Consider the following 20,082-nt stretch of genomic DNA (forward strand, 5'->3'; position numbering starts at 1 on the left):
ACAACATGGAGCTCCTGCAACAAGATGATTGCTTGGTGCCTAAATGGGGGTGCTGTGGTGGGAGTCTAACATTAGTGTCACAGGGTGGGGGGCCACAGCCTTGCATGGTTTGGAGACTGATGGGCCTACATTGATGTGCAGCGTCACTTAGCCCTTCTGGGCTCTCCACCCGTGAACCCTGCATGTGCTCTTCCTCTCATTGGGCCTTGGGAGACACATGCTACATCTCTCGCTGGCTTAAATGGTGCGATTTGGAGGGCAATGTGTAGAGGTCTGTCGCTCCTCGAAGCGTTGCAGCGAGCGGGTGCTGCTGTGAATTTGGTGCTGCTGGATCTCCAGTATGCGGTTAGGGGTCGGTACCCCATCTTGTGTCTCCGGGGCTGGTCTTCTCTTTGTCTAGTAGTGATGCTACTCTATTGCTGGTGGATGTAGGGGCTGGGCACTACTGCTGTGAGTGATGCAGGTCAGGCCCCAGCAAGTCCATGTGCTGGGGGCAGGGCACTGCCATGCTTGAGTGTACGCTGCGGCCCAATCAACTGCATTGATGCTTTGGTGGAACTGGCCGCTGATGCTTGCATCTGCAGGTTTTGTGGACAGACACGTGTTTATACGCGCAGGCAATAGAGGAGACGTAAGATTCCCTCTGTCTCTTCCTTGGTCTCCTGCAAACTGTGCCAGGGTGTTGCCATGGCAGCTGGAGGTCAGATAACCACCGTGTCTGCCATGTACGGTGGCTTATTAGGCCCAGTCGAAGACTGGGAATAATAGGCACACTGTCAATAAAATACATTACAGAAGCATTGTATGAGGATCAAAGTATCCATAGTGTAAGCGACAGTAAAAAAAAAGATAGAGAACCTGGCACCACATTTTCTCATAGAGCTAGTGACAGGTTCCTATAGAGCCCTATTAACTAACTGACATCCTTCTTTTAGCTAAAAATGTTTTCCCTTACAGCCGCATAAATCAACTTTGCTATATTCCCTGGCATCAGAGGGGGCATGTTCTGCTCGGCCATCCCCTCCCATCTATGCCTTCCCATGCCTTTTCTCAGCATGTCATGTGACCAGAGTGACCTCATCATAGGTCCTTTAACCTCCTAACATTAGCAAAATGTACCCCATGCATTTATCTGATCGCATGAAATCTCATCAGTCTCCATGGAATTCTACTTCTCCCCATCCTCTATGGAGGTTGCTGTAATTTCATGTGATCAGATTTATATATATATAATATATATATAACGCATGTGTTAAACGCGAACAAAACGCAACGTGTGATCGCAACCTAAGGATTAGGGCAATACTTTTTAATCATGGTTTTTAATGAAGTCTTTATTTAAGATTGGTACCATTACATACCACCCAAATCTCTAAAGAAGCCCTAATAATCCTCTTTTAATTGAGGAATAAAAAATTTCTAGCTCTCAGAATATGGCAACACACAGGCAGATGCAGTTTCAAAGATTTTATTTGCTAAAGTAGTAAATCATAAGAACTGTACAGTGAACTGCGTAAAAGTTTTATTCCGTTCTGCTACAGGAAAGAGTTAATCAATTTGAATCCTCATGCTATTTTTAGCATAAAAGGAACCCATTGGAAAATACAAATCTGCCTCAAAAAATAAGCCCTCATATGCATGGAAAAGCGTAAAAAAAGGCTACGTCCTGAATGCCATTTTAGGCTGTGTCCTTCAGGTGTTAAATGAATGTAGTAATTTGTGTGTGTTTGTGTGTGTCCTGTTCATGTCTTGAATAACTGGTTTACTTTGTGGCCCACAGTGACCTTCAGATTACTGAATACGATTAGACTGGTTGCTCTGCCCAGAAGCCGTATGTCATCTGTAGCGCTTCACAGTAGTTTAGTTTTTGTTATGTTGTATTCATTGGTAAATGTGCACCACCGCAGGCACAGTTCTCAGGAAGGAAGGTGTAATGATGACCCTTCTTACTGCCTCTATCAATGCAGAACAAAAATATAAACTAAAGAAACATTCTCTCTTTTCGCCTGGACATTTATTATCAGACCTGACTGCATAGTTGCGAACCTGTTTGTTTTAAGAGACTAAAACTCTGATCTTTACTTTTTTTCCCCTAGTTTCTGATAAAATGTCTGCAGGGGTAATGTAATATGATGCGCCTTCACTGTAAATGTTCCTCGAAATATGGTCTTTGAAACTTTTGGCCTAATTACCACTCCGAAACCATGAAGAACATGAAATTGTTGGGATCATTATGTACGTTTTGGTAGGGGTGTCATGTTAGCCTAGGAATATGATGTTCCGATGGCCGTGTTCTAAAGTTGGTATATTTTGGTAACCATATCCTGCTGTAGTGCATTGTATGATTAAGGGTGCTTTCACCTTGTCGTTGTGGGGATGTATACACAGCCGCAAGTTTGTGGCCCCATAGACAGCAATGGGCTCCCAGTATACTCGGGAAGGGGGAGTTAAAACAGGTTCTATCTTTTCCCGTTCATATTGTTGTTCGCCATGCATCCCTATGGAGGGGTGAGCAGCGCTCATTCCTCCTCCTCTCCAGCACGGCTCCCGTATTCTCACCCAGCTACGGTCCTGTGAGCATGCGTTTGTCTAAATGCAGCCTAAGGTTCCCTTCACACGAACGTATGGGGGATATATATACGGCATATATACGTCCCCCATACACCGCAATGGCCTCACAGCACCGTACGGGAGCCGTACCGTTCCATAGCCTGTAGAAAGATAGGACATGTCCTATCTTTCGACGGAATATGGCGCCTGGCCCTTTGTTGCTCTTTGGAGAGGGGCGGGGTGAGCGCCTCCCCCTCCTCCACTCCACGGCGCCGATGTATGCCCGCCATACTACGGTACGGCGGGCATACATCGTGTGAATGTAGCCTAAGGCTTTATTCGCATCTACTTTTTGCCATATGTTGTAAGGATACGTTGCAGCAGAATGCGATTGGATTCTGCCGATGCACTATGCAGTACTCCTATAGAGCATACACGCTTATTTAGCAGGATGAAGAAATATAACTTGCTGCTGCTTCCTGCTTTTTTGCACAGTAAACGTATTAGTCTGAGCATATACATAGGGAGCTTTTCTGGCGTATAAATTCAGTGTGTACATAAAATGTGGTGTGAACCTAGCCAAATATGGTTGTTAGGCTGGGATCACATCATGTTTTGTGTCATACCTCGCAAGGACATGTCAGGAAGGATTCTGACGTGTCCTTATTGCGTATGGCACAGACGTATCCCACTGTATGCCTATACAGTGCAATATGTCGCCCACTGACCCCCCTCCCGCTGAATGTGGGGAGAGGAGTGTACATTGAACAGGGCGTTCCCCCAGTTTTGTCACTGTCCTAATATGGGCAGTGACATTACCAGGTCTTCCCTCCTGCTGAGCAACGTATGCGCTCGGTGGGGCTGTCAGGAGAGATACAATACACTGCATATGCTCCCCATAGTCTTCTATTGCCTCCACTAAGCGCAGCCTCGCTGAGGCGGAGGCTGCAGGGTGAAAAGAAGTAGCTTGCTGTTAGTTCCCATCTTGCTTTTTTTGGCAGACAGAACGCTTAGTGGCCAGACGACAGCAACAGCTATGCCTCCCTCTGCCACTATTTGTCAATGTATATGTCGGCTGCTTTCCCGACATATATGCCTAGCATATACAAAAAACCCAGGCTTGCACATATTTATCCTGTAACAGCAAACAACAAAAAGCTACAATAGAACAGACCAGGTCATGTTTTTATCAGTGTAGGGGCTGATAAGAAGTACTTATCACACTTTAGATGGCTGGGTCCATTGTTAACACTACAGACACTAAATATTCGTAGACAAAGTAAACTTGATCCTACTGATGTTGTTCTGGTAATATCTACATTGCAGATTGGGCTCATTTAAATGGTGCTTGGTAGGGGTCAAAGTGAGGAAGAGGTTTTCCAGTGGTCGGAAACATAATTAATAGATTTAACAACAAGACTTATCATAGACATAGTATAAAAACCATTGTGTAGAAAAGCAGGAATTATAAATATTTTAGGAAAAGTAGTAAATACTTTGAGGATTTTTGAGGATGACAATTTTTTTTTAATAGCTGCAGGAGATGCGGATAGGTACATGAAATTACAGATATGTTTGGAATTTTAAGGCATGACATAATCAAATATGGCATAAAACAATATCTTATAGCAGTGAAAAGAATTGACATCCATTTTCCTTGACCCACCACATTTTCTAATATTTTCCTCCTTCAACATAAGTCCATACCGTAATGGACCCGAATAACACTTTAATCGGGTCATAAAAGAAAAGCCCTTCTGTTTACCATCCCATTGACTCCCATTCATCTTCTGTTATGCATCCATTATTAACAGCAAGAACAGTGCTCAAAATTAACAGAATTGAGCTACGTACACCCTGAACGGTGGTGTGAACTGGGCCTTGCTGAAAGTCCAAAGCCCCAATGCAAGTCTGTAATGAAAGCTCTACTTAGCATGCTCTGTTTATAATACTGATGTATATGTGAGTAGCCTTTAGGGCTGGGTAGTGCTGAGCCCTCTTTACCAATGTCGCTGCCACTTGCTATCAAGGAACCTGTACACCATCAGTTAACTCCTCCATATACATGCATGACCATGTTTAGTGGAAAGCACAGAATTTGCATCTGCCAGCCAAGTGTAGGCCCCCTTATGCATAAAATAGTCCGATCCCACCAAAATCATTGGGTTCATTTTACTTTATTCCTCATTGTTCAGGAGTATTTTAAAGTTTGAAATGTTTATGCGCCAGGTAAATAGATGTCAATGAATAATTGATATGAAAGGTTATGACTACATCTGCTAAATATAGAATATGTGCAGACACTGTTGTACGCATAATCTGGTGCATGAAGTAGCTGCAGTGCCGTAGATGCATAATTTAGGCTGAAGATTGCAGCATATGGCACATTGTGCTATCAGAGAGTCCTATAATGTAGGTTCCGTTTCCCATATACATTGAAACAGTAGATTTATTCTACTGATAACATTGGAGGTCTAAATACATTCCATGATCTTGCCTATCTATGAACATGGCATATAATCAATTAATATATTAGGAAATTACCATAAAAGCAGTTCCCCCTTCATCCTCATAGGCTGTAAGCTCTTGAGAGCAGGACCCTCACTTCTATTGTTCCGTATGAGCGTTTGTAATGTAATATTATATTTGTATATGTCCCCTATGATTTGTAAAGGGCTGCGGAATATGATGGCGCTATATAAATAAAGACTATTATTCTTTGGTGTAGTTTTTTAGTCTTAACATTTTATGTTTTTGCCACTTGGCAATTATTTTTGCACGTAAAGACGCATTTCCTTGGGGCTAATATTCTGAACATTACAAATCCATCATCATATTATTACTGAGATCATTTGGAAATGAAATGACTCGCCTGTTTTAACTACGAAAGGATATCTGACACTTAAGATGGCATCTGGCCTCCACAGATACAGGGCTCTGCTTAAGAGGTTTGCATTGGCAGATTTTCGGATTGAGCAAATACAATAGTGTGCCGTGTTCTCTTCTATTTATATAAGCTATAATGTTGACCCAGGGAGGTTCCTATTTTTAATTTAAGAACGTTGCAGAGTATGAAGTCGGTAGAAAAGGAAGTGGGGAAAATACATAAATGATCCAAATTTAAGTCCTTAAGGGCTTATTCACACGGCTGATCAGGGCCTGACATCATTTGTGGCCAGATCAAGGCCCCCCTTAGTCGGCTTGGACAACCAGCACAGCTACCATGAGCATTTTGAAGTGACGTGGAAAATGATGTCTTTTCACTGCTGCCTCTGCTCTTTACTTGCTTTTGCAGGTCATCCCTTTTCACTAAAGGAGCCTAACACCTACCCAAGCATTATATGTTGACAGCACACTGTAGAGAAATGTACTATGAGTTACAAAATACCTTCATTATTTCTGTCCATTTAAGACATTTCTGGGATATTCCCATTTTATACATATGCTAATGAGCCAGTTGGTGCACCTGGCAGAGGTTGCATTAACTCTTGTACAAAAAGTTACTTATTGCATGCAGTGTTGGTGACGGGGTTGGTGTCTTTTTGTGATGGGGGGAGGGGTTGTCCGCGGATTCGGTTGCGGTCTGGTCTGAGGGGTTTCTGCGGCGACGGTCATGCTCTGATCTGGGGGTGTTCGCCTTGTCTGTCACGTTCTGGTTTGGGGGGGTAGTCCACAGCGTTAGTCACGGTCTGGTCTAAGGGTGTCTGCAGCATTGGTCACGGTCTGGTCTGAGGGGTGTCTGCCTTGTCTATCACGTTCTGGTCTGGGGGGTAGTCCACAACATTACTCACGGTCTGGTCTAAGGGTGTCTGCAGCATTGGTCACGGTCTGGTCTGAGGGTGTCCACAGCAGCAGTCATATTCTGGTCTGAGGGGTGTTGCGGCGGCCTTGGGTCAGTGTGGTCTTGGGGGTACAGAAAATAGTATTACACTCTTTTCCTATTGTACAGCTGGAGTGACCATCAGAGAAATAAAGTTGCAGTAAAACAATCTGTATATGGTTTTTATAGGGTAGAATTAAATAATGTTCCAGCATTCTCTGTGTACACAGACATGGCAGTGATCTCTATTCTGTATTTCACCTGGATCACATAACATTGTTTAGATGTCGCCCGGCTTTGTCTCGTGGCTGGCTTTGATTCGCTGGTTCACGCTGCTCTTTCCATGATGCATTTGAGGTAATGAAACTAGCAGTGAAAATCACCATCTGCCAGAACAGCAGTTGGATGTAAGAGGGAAAAAAAAACAACTGGACCTGTCCTTGACTAACCCAAAGCAATTCCCTTTATACTGATGGCATTGACTGCAATGTGCTGCATAGTTTGAAGATCAGTCTTAAGAGCATTTTAAAAATTTCTAACTACATATAAATTCAGAAGAAGTAAAATCCAAGTCGGCACAATCTTATAGACTCCTAACAAGGAGGGGTGCAGCGCCCCCAAAGGTACTGACTTGATCCTCTTGTGGATAAATAAAGTAAAAAGCGGGCAGCACTCCATGGTTCAAATTTCAAAATAAAAGGTGAACTTTATTGAACATATAAATTCAGATTGGTGAGGGTGTGGTGGTCGAGCCCAGAGGTTGCATTAACACCTGTACAAGCTTTTATAATTTAAGTACAACCAGTTTTACTCCAAAAAAATGCAACTCCACGCCCCCATAGCCTATGCCATCTCGCCTGAACTTCTTCAACGTTCCCTGGCATACTTCTTCTCACCGCAGGCTTCTGCTAGTTCTGGCGGGCGCCATGATATGCACGTGCGGTCTATCGCCAGCATTGAGCAAGAAGCTACTGCGGTGTAGATGAGCAGGTAGGTGTTATGGAAGAGGCTAATGGGATGTGGAGTAGCATTTGCCCGGAGCAGCTACTCCACACCACAGTAGCCTCTGCCAAAAATTATTAGTTATATTAGTCATAAAAAGTGTAGGTTAGGTTATGAAGTCTTATAGATTTAGCAAAAGGTAGTTTAAAGGGAACCTGTCACCAGGAGACCCATTTTTAGCACTCCCCCAGTCCTCACAGAGCATAGTACATACTCTGCCAAAGTGTTTTTGTATTAAAAATTGGTTTTACAGAAAAAAAGATATGTTATATTATACCTTTCATTAGCATCTGCTGTGTGACTAGGCAGTTGCCTTTTGGGAGGAGCTGGAAAGGAGCAGTTCCCCCCCACCCTTGGGCAACAGCTTCTCCATGTGACCTTTTCAAATATATGAAAACACCCATCACTGGGCTTAGCGACGCCCCCTGCTCCTCTACTGCCAATCCCGAGTGTGGGGAGTTATTCATATATTTGAAAAGGTCACATGTTTCCCAAGGGTGGGGGGGGGGGGAAACTGCTCCTTTCCAGACCCTCCCAATTGGCAACTGCCTAGTCACCCAGCAGATGCTAATAAAAGGTACAATATATAACATATCTTTTATTCTGTAAAACCAATATTTTATACAAAAACACTTTGGCAGTGTATGTACTATGCTCTGTGGGGACTGGGGGAGTGCTAAAAATGGGTCACCTGGTGATAGGTTCCCTTTAAGGCTTGGCATGTTAACAAAAACCTACCATCCGATCTATCTTAATCGGTAGATTCCTGACGGATGGTTTCCCTTAAATTTGTTAAGCTTGTTAATAAATACTCAGTGATTCCAACCCAGTATGTCACTGAGCTTCATTTTGATACCCTCAACAAAGACCATGTCAACTGACTTTACCACCCGTTTCTCTTGACCAACCTGTATCCGCTTGGCATCCGTTTTTTCATGGATTCTCGTGCATTACATTTGGAGTCGTGATTAACGGTTAACATTCGGAGACTACTGTTTAATTAAACGGACACATGGTCCCTTAAAATCACAGCCATTTGCACTGATCTTTTAAATCTCCCATTTATTACAGCTGTGTGCCAGACTTTAAAATAAACATTTGGCACTTGGAGCTGCTGGTAATATACTGAATATCAGTATAATTTGTTACTACAAATTTTGTACTCTTCCTCACCTAAAATAGTACTCAAACTCTAAGAGGAGTATTTGTGTGAACTCTGATCCAGTCATATAATAATAATAATTCCTTTATTTATATAGCTCACACAGATTATGCAGCGCTGCACAGAGCCTACCAACTCATATCAATAAGAATGGCACAGTTTCCTTCTTGTTTTATTATCTGTTTATGATATGTTTGGGTGCTGGGTTTTGGTCACCCACCAATCTGATATTAAGGACCTAGCCTTTGGTTTCCAGTTGATTACATAATTGTCTGATGTTGCGGATCACATGTGTCCTTTCCCATGGTGAAATAAATCTTTTTCTGTATTAGCTATTATTTCTGTGTTCCTTGCTCCTGCCCTTTAACAGATATTCTGTGTATCATTCTGAGTGTATGATTTCCTCTTTACACAACCATCCTTATGATAGCGATAATGTGACACACTTAGGGCTTGCCAAGTAATAAGTCAGCAGATCTTTTCCCCAGTTTTAAAAGTTTCCACTAACCAAAAACAAAAATAATTGTTAAAGGGAGTGGCAGTTTCCCATAGATCCCTATTAACTAACTGACAGTCTTTTTTTGTAGCTAAAAATTGTTTCCCTCAAATCTCCATATAATCGTCTTTGTAATTTTACCAGGTATTCAGGGATATTGAGTCGAGGGGGGCGGAGCGTGATCTCCTCGGGATGAATCCATCAAATCATCCCCATGCTTTCTCAGCATGCAGCAGTAATATCTTGCTCCTAACATGAGCAAACTGTAAACCATGTCTATATCTGATGGCATGAAATTGCAGCATCACTGCATGGACTTCTACTCTTCTCCATGCAGGCATTCTATGATTTCATGCGATCAGATTGTGGTGTACAGTTTGCTAATGTTAGGAGGCTAAAGGACCTGAGATAATGTCACAGTGGTCACATAACATTACTGCTGCATGCTGAGAAAGCATGGGAATTCAGCCCGAGGAGGCCACGCTCCATTCCTGGATACCAGGTAACATTATAAAGATGGTTTATGGGGATCTGAGGGAAAACCTTTTTACCTAATAGAACTGTGTCAGTTAGTTAATAGGGCTCTATGGGAACCTGCTTCTAGCTGTATTTATGAAAAATGTAGTGACAGGTTGCCTTTAATATGGTTGTAAAATTTATATTTAAACACATATTTAAAACAGCACAATTTTTCAGTTGAAACCATTAAACTAAAATCATAGGCCAGTGGTGGCGAACCTATGGCACGGGTGCCAGAGGTGGCACTCAGAGCCCTTTCTGTGGGCACTCAGGCCATCACCAGAGAGAACTCCAGGTATCTTCCTGCAGTCCCAGACAGCCCAGGACTTGCTGTGCACAGAGGTATTTTAAAGTGACTGCTCTACCTGGGACTACTGCAGGAGTGGAAAGGTGTGGGCAGATCTGGATTATCATTGTAGCTCCTGCTCCAGCCCTGACAATTCTTCCTGTTTATGGGACTCTGGAGGGAAGCTACAACGATCATCCAAATTTCTTCTTTTTTTCTGCTTTATTGGTGTCCTCAGGGTGCTGATATGAATGAAAGCTGTGACAGAGCATAGAATTAAATTTCTGTGTTGGCACTTTGGATAAATAAGTGGGTCTTGGTTGTAGTTTGAGCACCCGGTTTCTAAAAGGTTCGCCATCACTGTCATAGGCTATCAATACCATATTCATCTCCGACCAGTAACAAGAAATTGTATCCTTCAAACCTTCTCTGCTTAAATGCTGCATTTAGATGGGCTGTCTCAAATGGGTGGACCCGTTTCTGGAGTGGGAGGTTTGATGGTGGCATTGTATTGTATTCATGCATTATATTCATGTATCATATTCATGAACTAAAACTGTGTCTAACTTTGCATTACAAAAAAACCTATGAATGAGTTTACCAAAAAAGGGTTACATTGCTAGTCATGATCCCCTGTGCAGGAGAAATGCTTGCCCAATTCATTAGGAGGCTGGTTTATGTACATACAATGTTATTAAAGAAGTATTTAACAAAAATTAGGATAAATTTGCAGGGCAACGGGAGTCCATTCCCTCTCCTGCCTGCTTGGCCCCATTTTTCCAAAATGTAACAAGGGCTGCATAGAAAAATGACAACACAACTATTAGCACCGATAGTTTCTGGCAACTTTTAGAATATCCATAGATCTTTTAAATAGAATATTATACATTTTATGTGGGTGTGCCCCTGGTGCTAAATATCTTCTAAGAAAGCCAAATGAAGTGGAATACTATAAGAGGATGTGGTATGTAACGGTAGTTTCTATCTGACTAATGTGCCCAGTTCTGATTGACTGAATTTACACTGTTTTGTGCTGTAACTTGGTTTCCATAGTCGCCCTAAACCGCTTGTTCCTTCAAAAATGTGCACTATTGGTTCAAAGGGTACGCCTCTATTCACATTTGCATCATGGTTTCTCTTAGAAATGAAAACCGCAATGCACGGTGTTGTGGAAACAGATAGCAACTTGCAAACTTAATTGACTCATAGGGATTGTCGTGTTAATTTTGACAGAAATATTAGTGCATTCAGTGCTATTCATACTGTCTTGTAACTATGGAATCTGAGTCGGTAAAGCTTTGTCAAGAGCCCTTTTCTATTTAAGACCTTTGCAGCTGCTTCTAAGGGGGGTTTATATTGCACATCATTGAAACATGTCCGTAAGTAACATCGACCCTGTTCCTTAATGTGGCCATAAGCCAGGAGCTAAGTACACTTTCCAGCTGTGCTGTTTGTAAAGTTCTCTAAGGCCTTGTTCACATGGCCATACTGCATTGGTGCAGTAATTCCATAACGGTATCTGCCAGTAAAACATGTATATGTGTAACCATCTGATGTGTTTTATGGATATACCTGGTATGGAATTTCACAGGTTGAATTCTGCATCAAGTGAATTGTACATGTTCTGATAAACAAAATAATTTTCTCTGCCATAAAGGAAATCTACCATCAAAATCCAGCATGATAAACCAGGGGCACTTACTCATAGATCCAGATACTGTGACTGTGGTAATCTTCTTATATTTGTTATTCATTGCCTCTTTCCTTCTAAAATCAGCTTTCAAAATTATGCCTGAAGGGTTCTGGGGGAGGGGTGTTACCAGAACCGCTATATGCTGCATATTCACAGGTTGTTCTAGAAGGAACACCCCCCCCCCAGCCCTTCAGGTGCATTAGCATAATTTTAATAGTTGATTTTACAAGGAAGAAGGCCCTGAATAACAAATATGAGAAGATAACCGTAGTACTCCTGGTTTATCATGTTGGATTTGATGGTAGCTTTCCTTTTAACTAGAAAACTGGAAGCAGAGATTGTCATTTGATAGAATTGATAAAATTGAATTCCGCCCTGGGCTGTCTCTGAACTAATGACATTTTAGTTCAGCCGATGACCGATGGCTGACTCCAGTCATCGACTGTGTAAACAGAAGAGAATAAGCAACTGTTGCTGCAACATGCGGCCAACATGTTATAGAGCAGGGAAGGCTGAGCAGAATGCATAAAGTTTCCTGCAGGAGGAGTTTAGGAGATTGTATATATTGTCCATTCTACAGGCAGCATGTTATAGAGCAGGAGGAGGTGAGCAGATTTCGTGGAAAGAGTTCATTAAAGGGAACCTGTCACCAGGAGACCCCTTTTTTGCAACCCGCCTCTCCCATCCCCATAGAGCATTGCACATACACTGCTAAACATTTTTTGTATAAAAAATCAGTTTTACAGAACAAAAGATATCTTATATATTACCTTTCATGTACATGTACTGTGTGACTAGTCTAGTCGCCCCCTGGGCGGAGCTGAAGAGGAGTTGTTTCCCCCCACCCTTGGAAAACCGCTCCTTGGTGTGTGAGATTTTCAAAAGTATACTCCCGCCCCTCACCCGCCCGTCTCTTTTATTCTTTCGGCCCCTGGCTTGCTCCCTGCACATGTCACCTACCCAGATGCCGCCCGCCGCCCTGCCAGGCATTCTCGCGCCTGCGCGGTCAGCATGTCTTGTACTGTGCGCACAGACATGCGCAGATGAGGCGGTGCTGGAAGCAATGTCCCCGCAACCGTCTGCGCATACGACACACTAAGCTGCTGGCTCGGCTTGGCAACGTAGACAATGAGGCGCCGGGAGCTACGCAAACTACGTATCCAACCAGAGCCGGCAGCGTAGTGTGGTGCATGCGCAGACAGATGCATGGACCTTGCTTGTTCGGCGCTCCCTATGCTTGGCGCGGCTCCCCCATGCTCTGTGCAGCTCCTCTTCTTTCTTCTCTCTGCTGTATTAGCCAGAGGTGAGTATGCAAGTTTATTTTTTTTTATGTACTGGGCAAGCTAGCTATATATTGGAAGGCTGTGACCAATGCATTTCCGAAGGTGGGAAAGTAGAAGCCAAATACATTGGCTTATACTCGAGACGATAGGTTACCCTGTTTTTGGTGTTAAAATTGGGGGCCTCGGCTTGTACTAGAGTGTATACGGTAAAAGTGATCTTTTCTCACAAAACTATTTAACAGTCTGATATCAATAGCTCCACGGCTTCTAGATGGGACAATTTGTTATCTTTCTTCTGCTCTATAACCCTCTGAACAGTCACTGTGAAGATAAACTAAGCAAAATATGTGAAATATGTGCAAATTAATGTGTCTATGACAAATGTCTAGTGTGCTAGGAGACTCCTTTTAAATACTTTTTATGTCTATTAGAATAGAGCATTGGTGGCGAACCTATGGCACTGGTGCCAGAGGCGGCACTCGGAGCCCTCTCTGTGGGCACCCGGGCCATCGCCCCAGCATGAAGTTCACCAGACAGAACTCAAAGAATCTTCCTACAATGATAGGCGAATTTTCCCCCCTCCTTTCAACTGCGTTGGTGTCTTTAGGAGGCTGAACAATTGAAAGTTGTCAAAGAACAAGGAGAAATAAATTACTGCTTAAAGGAAACCTACCACTTGAAGTGGCAGGTATAAGAGGGAACTACCGAGCACCAGCTCAGGGTGAGCTGGTGCCGGAGCTTATTTTTGTTAGTGTTTTAAACCGCAGTATCGCAGTTTAAAACACTTTTTAAACTGTATGGCCGGAGCTGCTTCGGCGCAGGGAGGTACGCGCTCGGCGCACCATGCGCGCGACCGTGCACGCGGCTACATAGGAAGTGAATGAGAACCGCGGGCACGGTCGCGCGCATGGTGCGCCGAGCGCGTACCTCCCTGCGCCGAAGCAGCTTCAGCCATAAAGTTTAAAAAGTGTTTTAAACCGCGATACTGGGGTTTAAAACACTAACAAAACTAAGCTCCGGCACCAGCTCACCCTGAGCTGGTGCTCGGTAGTTCCCTCTTATACCTGCCACTTCAAGTGGTAGGTTTCCTTTAAGTTGCTGTGCTGGCACTTTGCAATAAATAAGTGGCTTTTGGTTGAAGTTTGGGCACTCGGGCTCTAAAAGGTTTGCCATCAATAGAGGGATTTAAAGTCAATGGAAATGGACATGTGCGAAATCATGTCACAATTTTTAAGTCATGAAAAGGTTGACTGTTTTTAAACCGTCTGATCTAACTTTGTCTTGTGTAAGTTATTACAGTATTGCAATTTTTTTCTGCCCCACAATATACAAGCTGCCCTTGCTCTATAACTTTCTGTCTGCAGTACATTTTCATGGTGACAGGTTCTTTATAACATTGTTGCGCATGCAACAATATTCGGAAAAGTCCCACAGCTTTTTTTTTTGGGCCCAAAAGCAAAACTGGGTTAAAGTGGTTAAAATGCTTTTCTTTTTTTTTTTTTTTTAAATAAAAATAAAATGATTAAAATTTTTCAAGAATACAACGGTCCACTGGTTAACATGCTTTTCTAAACATGTGTATATAATTTTTATAATGCTGTGCAAACCCACAACCCACCCTGAAGAAAGTGGCATACGTGGTATGGTGGAGACCATAACTAGACAGCCAGTTTAATTTACAGCTGTTTTGTGTAGTAATGAGTTGGATGTAAATGGATTGCTGTACATTTAGCAGTGGTCCCTGGAGAATACTGCAATAAGTGCTGCATTAAGGTCGGGCCTTGGCTGTGGAGGCAGGCCAGACATGACTTCAGCTTCTCTGATTAGGCGTACTAAATACAATGTCAGACTGTCTTCTTGAAGGAATGTCCTGACCACTAATATATAGACACATTTCTGCTGCTTTTGCTTCTAACTTTCCAATGATAGGCCTGAAAAACTTGCAGAATATCAGATACAAGTGATTAGCTTTGCTATTTCTGCACCCACCTCTTACAGTAACCTCCGTTTCCTCACAACCTATGATGTTATCATGCACAAGACAGTCTTATCTTAGCAACAAATAAGCGGAAATAAATATCAGGTTTTAAGAAAACAAATTGAAGGAATAAAAAAACACTTCTGTGTTTTTGTCTGTTTAAAGGCAAATTGTGACCAAAAATGCTGTTTCACACTTGGCGAGGTACCGGCTTTGCGGACTAAACTGTAGAACAGGGGTCAGGAACCTTTTTGGCTGAGAGAGCCATGAACGCCACACATTTTAAAATGTTATTCTGTAAGAGCCGTACAATATGCACATGCCCCACCCGTGCCCCTCTCCATGGCAGTGCCTCTTTGCGAGCTCACTCACCTCTCCATGCGCCGGCAGTCGCAGATTTAGAGGGCCAGCACGCCGCTGATTGGTGCTACCCACTTCCTGGGTTCCTATAAAGACCCAGATATTTGCTGGATCTTAGTGCTTCATGCCTATGAGAAAGGTTTTCACAGTGTTTCCTCCGCTGCTAGCCCTGACCTCTTGCTCCGTCCCCGACCTCGCTTCATTGCCGCCTGCCTTGACTGTCTGCCTGTTTGTGACCACGAGACTGCTTAGTGATTCTGTACCTCTACCTTGGCTGCCACCGTGGACAAGTTGCGCCTGTGGAACGACCTGGTGGTACCTCGCTGCACCAAGACCATCCTGCTTTGCGACAGGCTCTGGTGAAGACTGGGCGCCACTTAAATTCCGCTTACATCATCGTCCGCGGTGGTCCAGGGGCATCACTACCCAAATCCTGACACCCACCACATGCCTCCCAGTAGATAGCTAGCCCCATCACATACCCCCAGTAGATGGGAGCATGTGCTGTGGATACCTAAGTAAATTTGTAGCCACATCACATGCCCCCAAGTAAATAGGTAGCCACAGCACATGCCCCCCCAGTATATAGGTAGCCACTGCACACGCCCCCCAGTATAAAGGTAGTCACTAGGTAATTAATATTCAATTACCAGCACTCCCTGCAGCCAGCTCCTCATCACTCCCACGTTCTTCTCTTTGACCCAGGCTTTGACGATGGTGGCGATGGCACCTGGGTCGTACAAAGGACGTAGGCGGCGATAACATCACTGCCTGTGTACAGTCATCAGTCTAAGAGACACACAGCAGCCATCACTATTTATTAAAGATCTGTCTGAGAGCCAGATGCAGCCAACAAAAGAGCCATATCTGGCTCCCGAGCCATAGGTTCCCTACCCCTGCTGTAGAAGGTCAGCTAGTTTCATTAGTTGGTTTCTCATGTGCATGACCACAGTTAGACTTCAGTTTTACTCTTGGGAAAATATATGTGATACATCTTTTAAATTCCCAGACGAATAAAGCGCATTACACATGGTTTTCATTATCATGAGAAATGGTTGAAAATCAATGTTTTCAATATAACCTCCTTTACCTCTTAAGTGAAATACTTGCTGCACTAGAATCTATAACTCTGAGGTTATTTAAACAGATGCTCAATATCATTATGCAGAGGTTACATAAATGATGCTCCATATACTGGTCAGAAGACAAGGTGATCAACCTGTAATATCATTTAGTGGTGCTTCTTCAGGCAGGAGACTGCTTGTAAATATACTTTAAGCTATTTCCTCCGCCTATGGTGAAAGCTGCTTCTATTACATTATTTTAAAATGATTGTTATAGTGTTTGTATTTTGAGCACAAAGCAATTACAAATTCGTTAAAATGAACCTCAGCAGTGACATGCTTTGCGTGAAGAAATTGCTTCTCTTCTATTATATGGGCAGTAAGTTATAAGATCTGATTGTATACTGCATGTGCTCAGCACATCTCCTCTGCTGACTAAGGATTTTCTACCAATGTATTGTATACTGAACTATTGACGATTTGTCTATGCATGTTGATTTAGAGTTGTGGAAGAAGACTGACGACCACTTCTAAATAAGGCCTCATTGTTTTTTTGGTTTTGTCTCTGCAGGTCACTTTTCCGGACATAGAGAAAGTAGAATGGCTGAACAAGGTAAGTTATTTTGGATGTTCTTTTAGGCAAGGTTTAATCAAGTAAGTTGGCATTCCTTGCATCATAAATCACTATGATCCTTGGATTCTTGTCCTCTGCTCTGTGATTAGTTCATGAAATCTTGCCCGGGCATGGCGCGCTTTTCATGGACTGAGCACTGCCGTGTGACAGCGGCCTTGGGGTATGTGTACACTAACAATACAGATCATGGGCTGCACAAATGGGACCATGGTCCCTTGTTTGAAATCCATGTGTCATCAGTGTGTGATTTGACCTCAAATGCTGATGACAGTAAGGCGCAATGCACACCATGTTGCTTCATGGACATGTCGCCTCCATATTTTAAATAGCAGTCTTGCTTTTCAATGTCATTAAATGTAGTTATGCTCACAGCTATTTTTTATGTATCTGTGTGTCATGTCCCCGTTTTTCTTTTTTTAAGCAGATCCTATTCCTGTCTGTATTTGCGGCCTATGCCTTCCCATAGAAATTCTATGGATCTGAGAAAAATACTGATGCTACATACATGTCATCTGTATGCCATCTGTATTTGTGGTTGGGTTGCTAGACTACACAAAATCAAGTGCCTGGAACATGCAAATGGCATAATTTTCCAACCTTCTGTCCGACCTTAAATACGTCGGACATACGGATGACAAGAATGGACAGTGTTTGCATATAGGGGAAAAAAAGGAAAAACAGGACACATATAGAGGACAAATACAAGCAACATATTCGTTGTTTTCAGCTTTTATAAATCACTATGCTGGGACCTGCTCTAAATTTTTTACCTCAAGTTGTCGGCTCATGCAGAAAGCCGTGGAAAGCAACTGTGTGCATGAACCCATATAAGTAAATGGGGCCATGGCTAGCACAGATCTCCAAAAATATGCTGTTGTGCATAAGAACTGAGTATATATGGAATGTATGTGCTGTGGTTGGTGATATGTTTTGATATGGTGTGCTCCGGTAATGCAGTTTATAGGGTTTTCATATGTGAATTGTTATGTTTCAGGTTCTAGTACAAATGTGGCCTTTTATTGGACAGTACCTTGAAAAGCTGCTCATAGATACTATAGCACCTTTAGTCCGGTCATGTAACACCCACCTTTCCACTTTTCAATTCACAAAGATCAGTATTGGAGATAAGGTAAGCCATTTTATATATCTTCAGCACATGCCTACTTGTATTTGTGTTTCTATACCAGTTTGGCTGTTGGCATAAAGATAGAACTATTTCATGGGGAATACAATTATTTACTAATCTGAACTGCCTGAAATGTGTACAGAGCATTTACTTTATTGTAACTTACTGAGCTTCCAATTTGAGACTGTCAAGAAAAAAATCTATTTAAGGGTTAATTCATACGGCCATCTGGGGGGGATGTACGCGCGGATGCAAAATATACGTCCCCATAGACCGCAATGACGGGCCGGTGGCGGTACACAGGAAAAAGATAGAGCATGTGCCGCTTTTCCCTATGGGAGGGGTCACCTCCTCCTCTGCTCCAGCGCACAGTGGTATGCCAATCTGCCTGTAGCTGGTGCGGGCATACGGCTGTGTAAATGTACCCTAACACTCGCCCTTAAAGGGTTGCTAGGTAAATAAAATGGAGTACATTAATGAGCATGTTAACACACCAACGTAAACTAAAATGAAAATATGCAGAATAGGTTTTTGACAGCACATCGCAGCGACACTTATATTTATTATTTTTTTCAAAATTTTTGATACTTGTAATGTTAAAGCAGATAGAATTAGTTCCAAGGCTTGGACCCATAGCCGGTCAGCTGTTCCTAACACACAGAGAACAGAGGTTGAAGTCTAAGAACTGCAGCTCCGCTCCTATTTCCCTGAATGGAAGTGTTGGTTCACTACCTAGATGTTAGGTCCTCAATATTTCTGCTAAATTGAAAGTACTTTTAAATGTTTACTTATGTTAGATCAGCTGCATTACAAGTAATCTGCCAAGCTGTTATGTTGTAATGTTGTATGTGCTTCTCAGGCCCCGAAGGTAATTGGTGTTAAAGCCCATACAGAAATGGACAAGAAACAAATAATTTTGGATCTGAATCTGAGGTAAGTTATTTTTATGGAAATTTTTACCCTTGTGCTTCACCCACACTTCTGTACATGGCGCCCATAAGCTAGCTGCAAACACGGTAGATGCCATGGAGGTTAATTACACCTAGTCGCAGTGTGGTGAGCACACCATTTCTCACCGCACTTGGTTCCCAAGCCTGTGACACAAAAGATATGGCAGGTCCTATTCCTGCCAGAAATTTGCTGTGCGCCCACACAGCCACCTATGGAGAGGGGAGGGGTGAGCACTTCTCTCCCAGCTTGTGGCTCTCAGCAGCTCATATGGACATGTGAATGGAGCCTTAGACTACAAAATCAAATGCCATATTCTATAGCAAAACAACACCTAGACCTGGACTGACCCACCAGACAAACAATGCATCAGTTTTGTAAATATTGAAAGCCCAAATCATGTTAATTTGACATCGGCACTGTAGATTTCTGGCAGGCTTTTTGGTTAAGCACATGGTTCAGTTTATTGCAACATTGCCTCCCTAATGTTAAGTGATGTTCTGTGTTTTGGAGATTAAAGGACATTAACCACCTGGATTAAGGATTTTGAATCAAGTACACTTACATGCAGGTGTGTGCCCCCTCTGTGGGTGGGCTTGGTTTACAATCCTTCATCCTGGTGGTAGATGTCCTTTAAGTCTCTGTAACCTCTACCTGGCTCCTTATTGCTTTTCCTTCAGTGATGACACTGACCTAACTCTACTCTCTACAGTTATGTTGGAGACATGGAAATAGATGTTGAGGTGAAGAAATATTTTTGTAAGGCTGGAATTAAGGGTGTGCAGGTGAGTGACTGATATCACAAGAGAAAACATTTTGTGAATTTTAAAGCAAAGTGCACCTAACTATTACATACATGAGAAATGCTACTATTTCTTACCCTTATGTTACTTATAAACTGTAGTTTATCCAATTTTCCTAATATTCTTAGTTCTGAGCTGGTGATTGAACTAATATGATGCCTTTGATATACTGTGTACACAATGTAGAGTAGAAGCTGTTAAGAAAAACATTCTTATTTAGTTAAGTGTTTAAAGAACGGAGTGTGACTCAATACTTGCCAGTTAGTCTCCACAGTCTGGGTCTCTATTATATCACTTAGTTACTGTACACTCCTCCTTCCACTCTATAGACTGTCAGTCCAGTCCTCTATGTTGGGAT

The 20,082-nt window shown here is 42.7% G+C and overlaps 1 protein-coding gene across 1 annotated transcript in view; it reads left to right on the plus strand.

The window, feature by feature from the left end:
* Positions 1-20,082, plus strand: part of ESYT1 (extended synaptotagmin 1) — a 60,721-nt gene that overhangs the window by 9,603 nt on the left and 31,036 nt on the right. The window contains exons 2-5 of the mRNA XM_072135067.1: positions 16,785-16,826; positions 17,842-17,976; positions 18,833-18,906; positions 19,634-19,706. Of these exons, the coding sequence (XP_071991168.1) occupies positions 16,785-16,826; positions 17,842-17,976; positions 18,833-18,906; positions 19,634-19,706 (324 nt within the window). The remainder of the gene's footprint in view (positions 1-16,784; positions 16,827-17,841; positions 17,977-18,832; positions 18,907-19,633; positions 19,707-20,082) is intronic.

This window comes from Engystomops pustulosus, chromosome 2 (assembly GCF_040894005.1).
Source record: "Engystomops pustulosus chromosome 2, aEngPut4.maternal, whole genome shotgun sequence".
Lineage (NCBI taxonomy): Eukaryota > Metazoa > Chordata > Amphibia > Anura > Leptodactylidae > Engystomops > Engystomops pustulosus.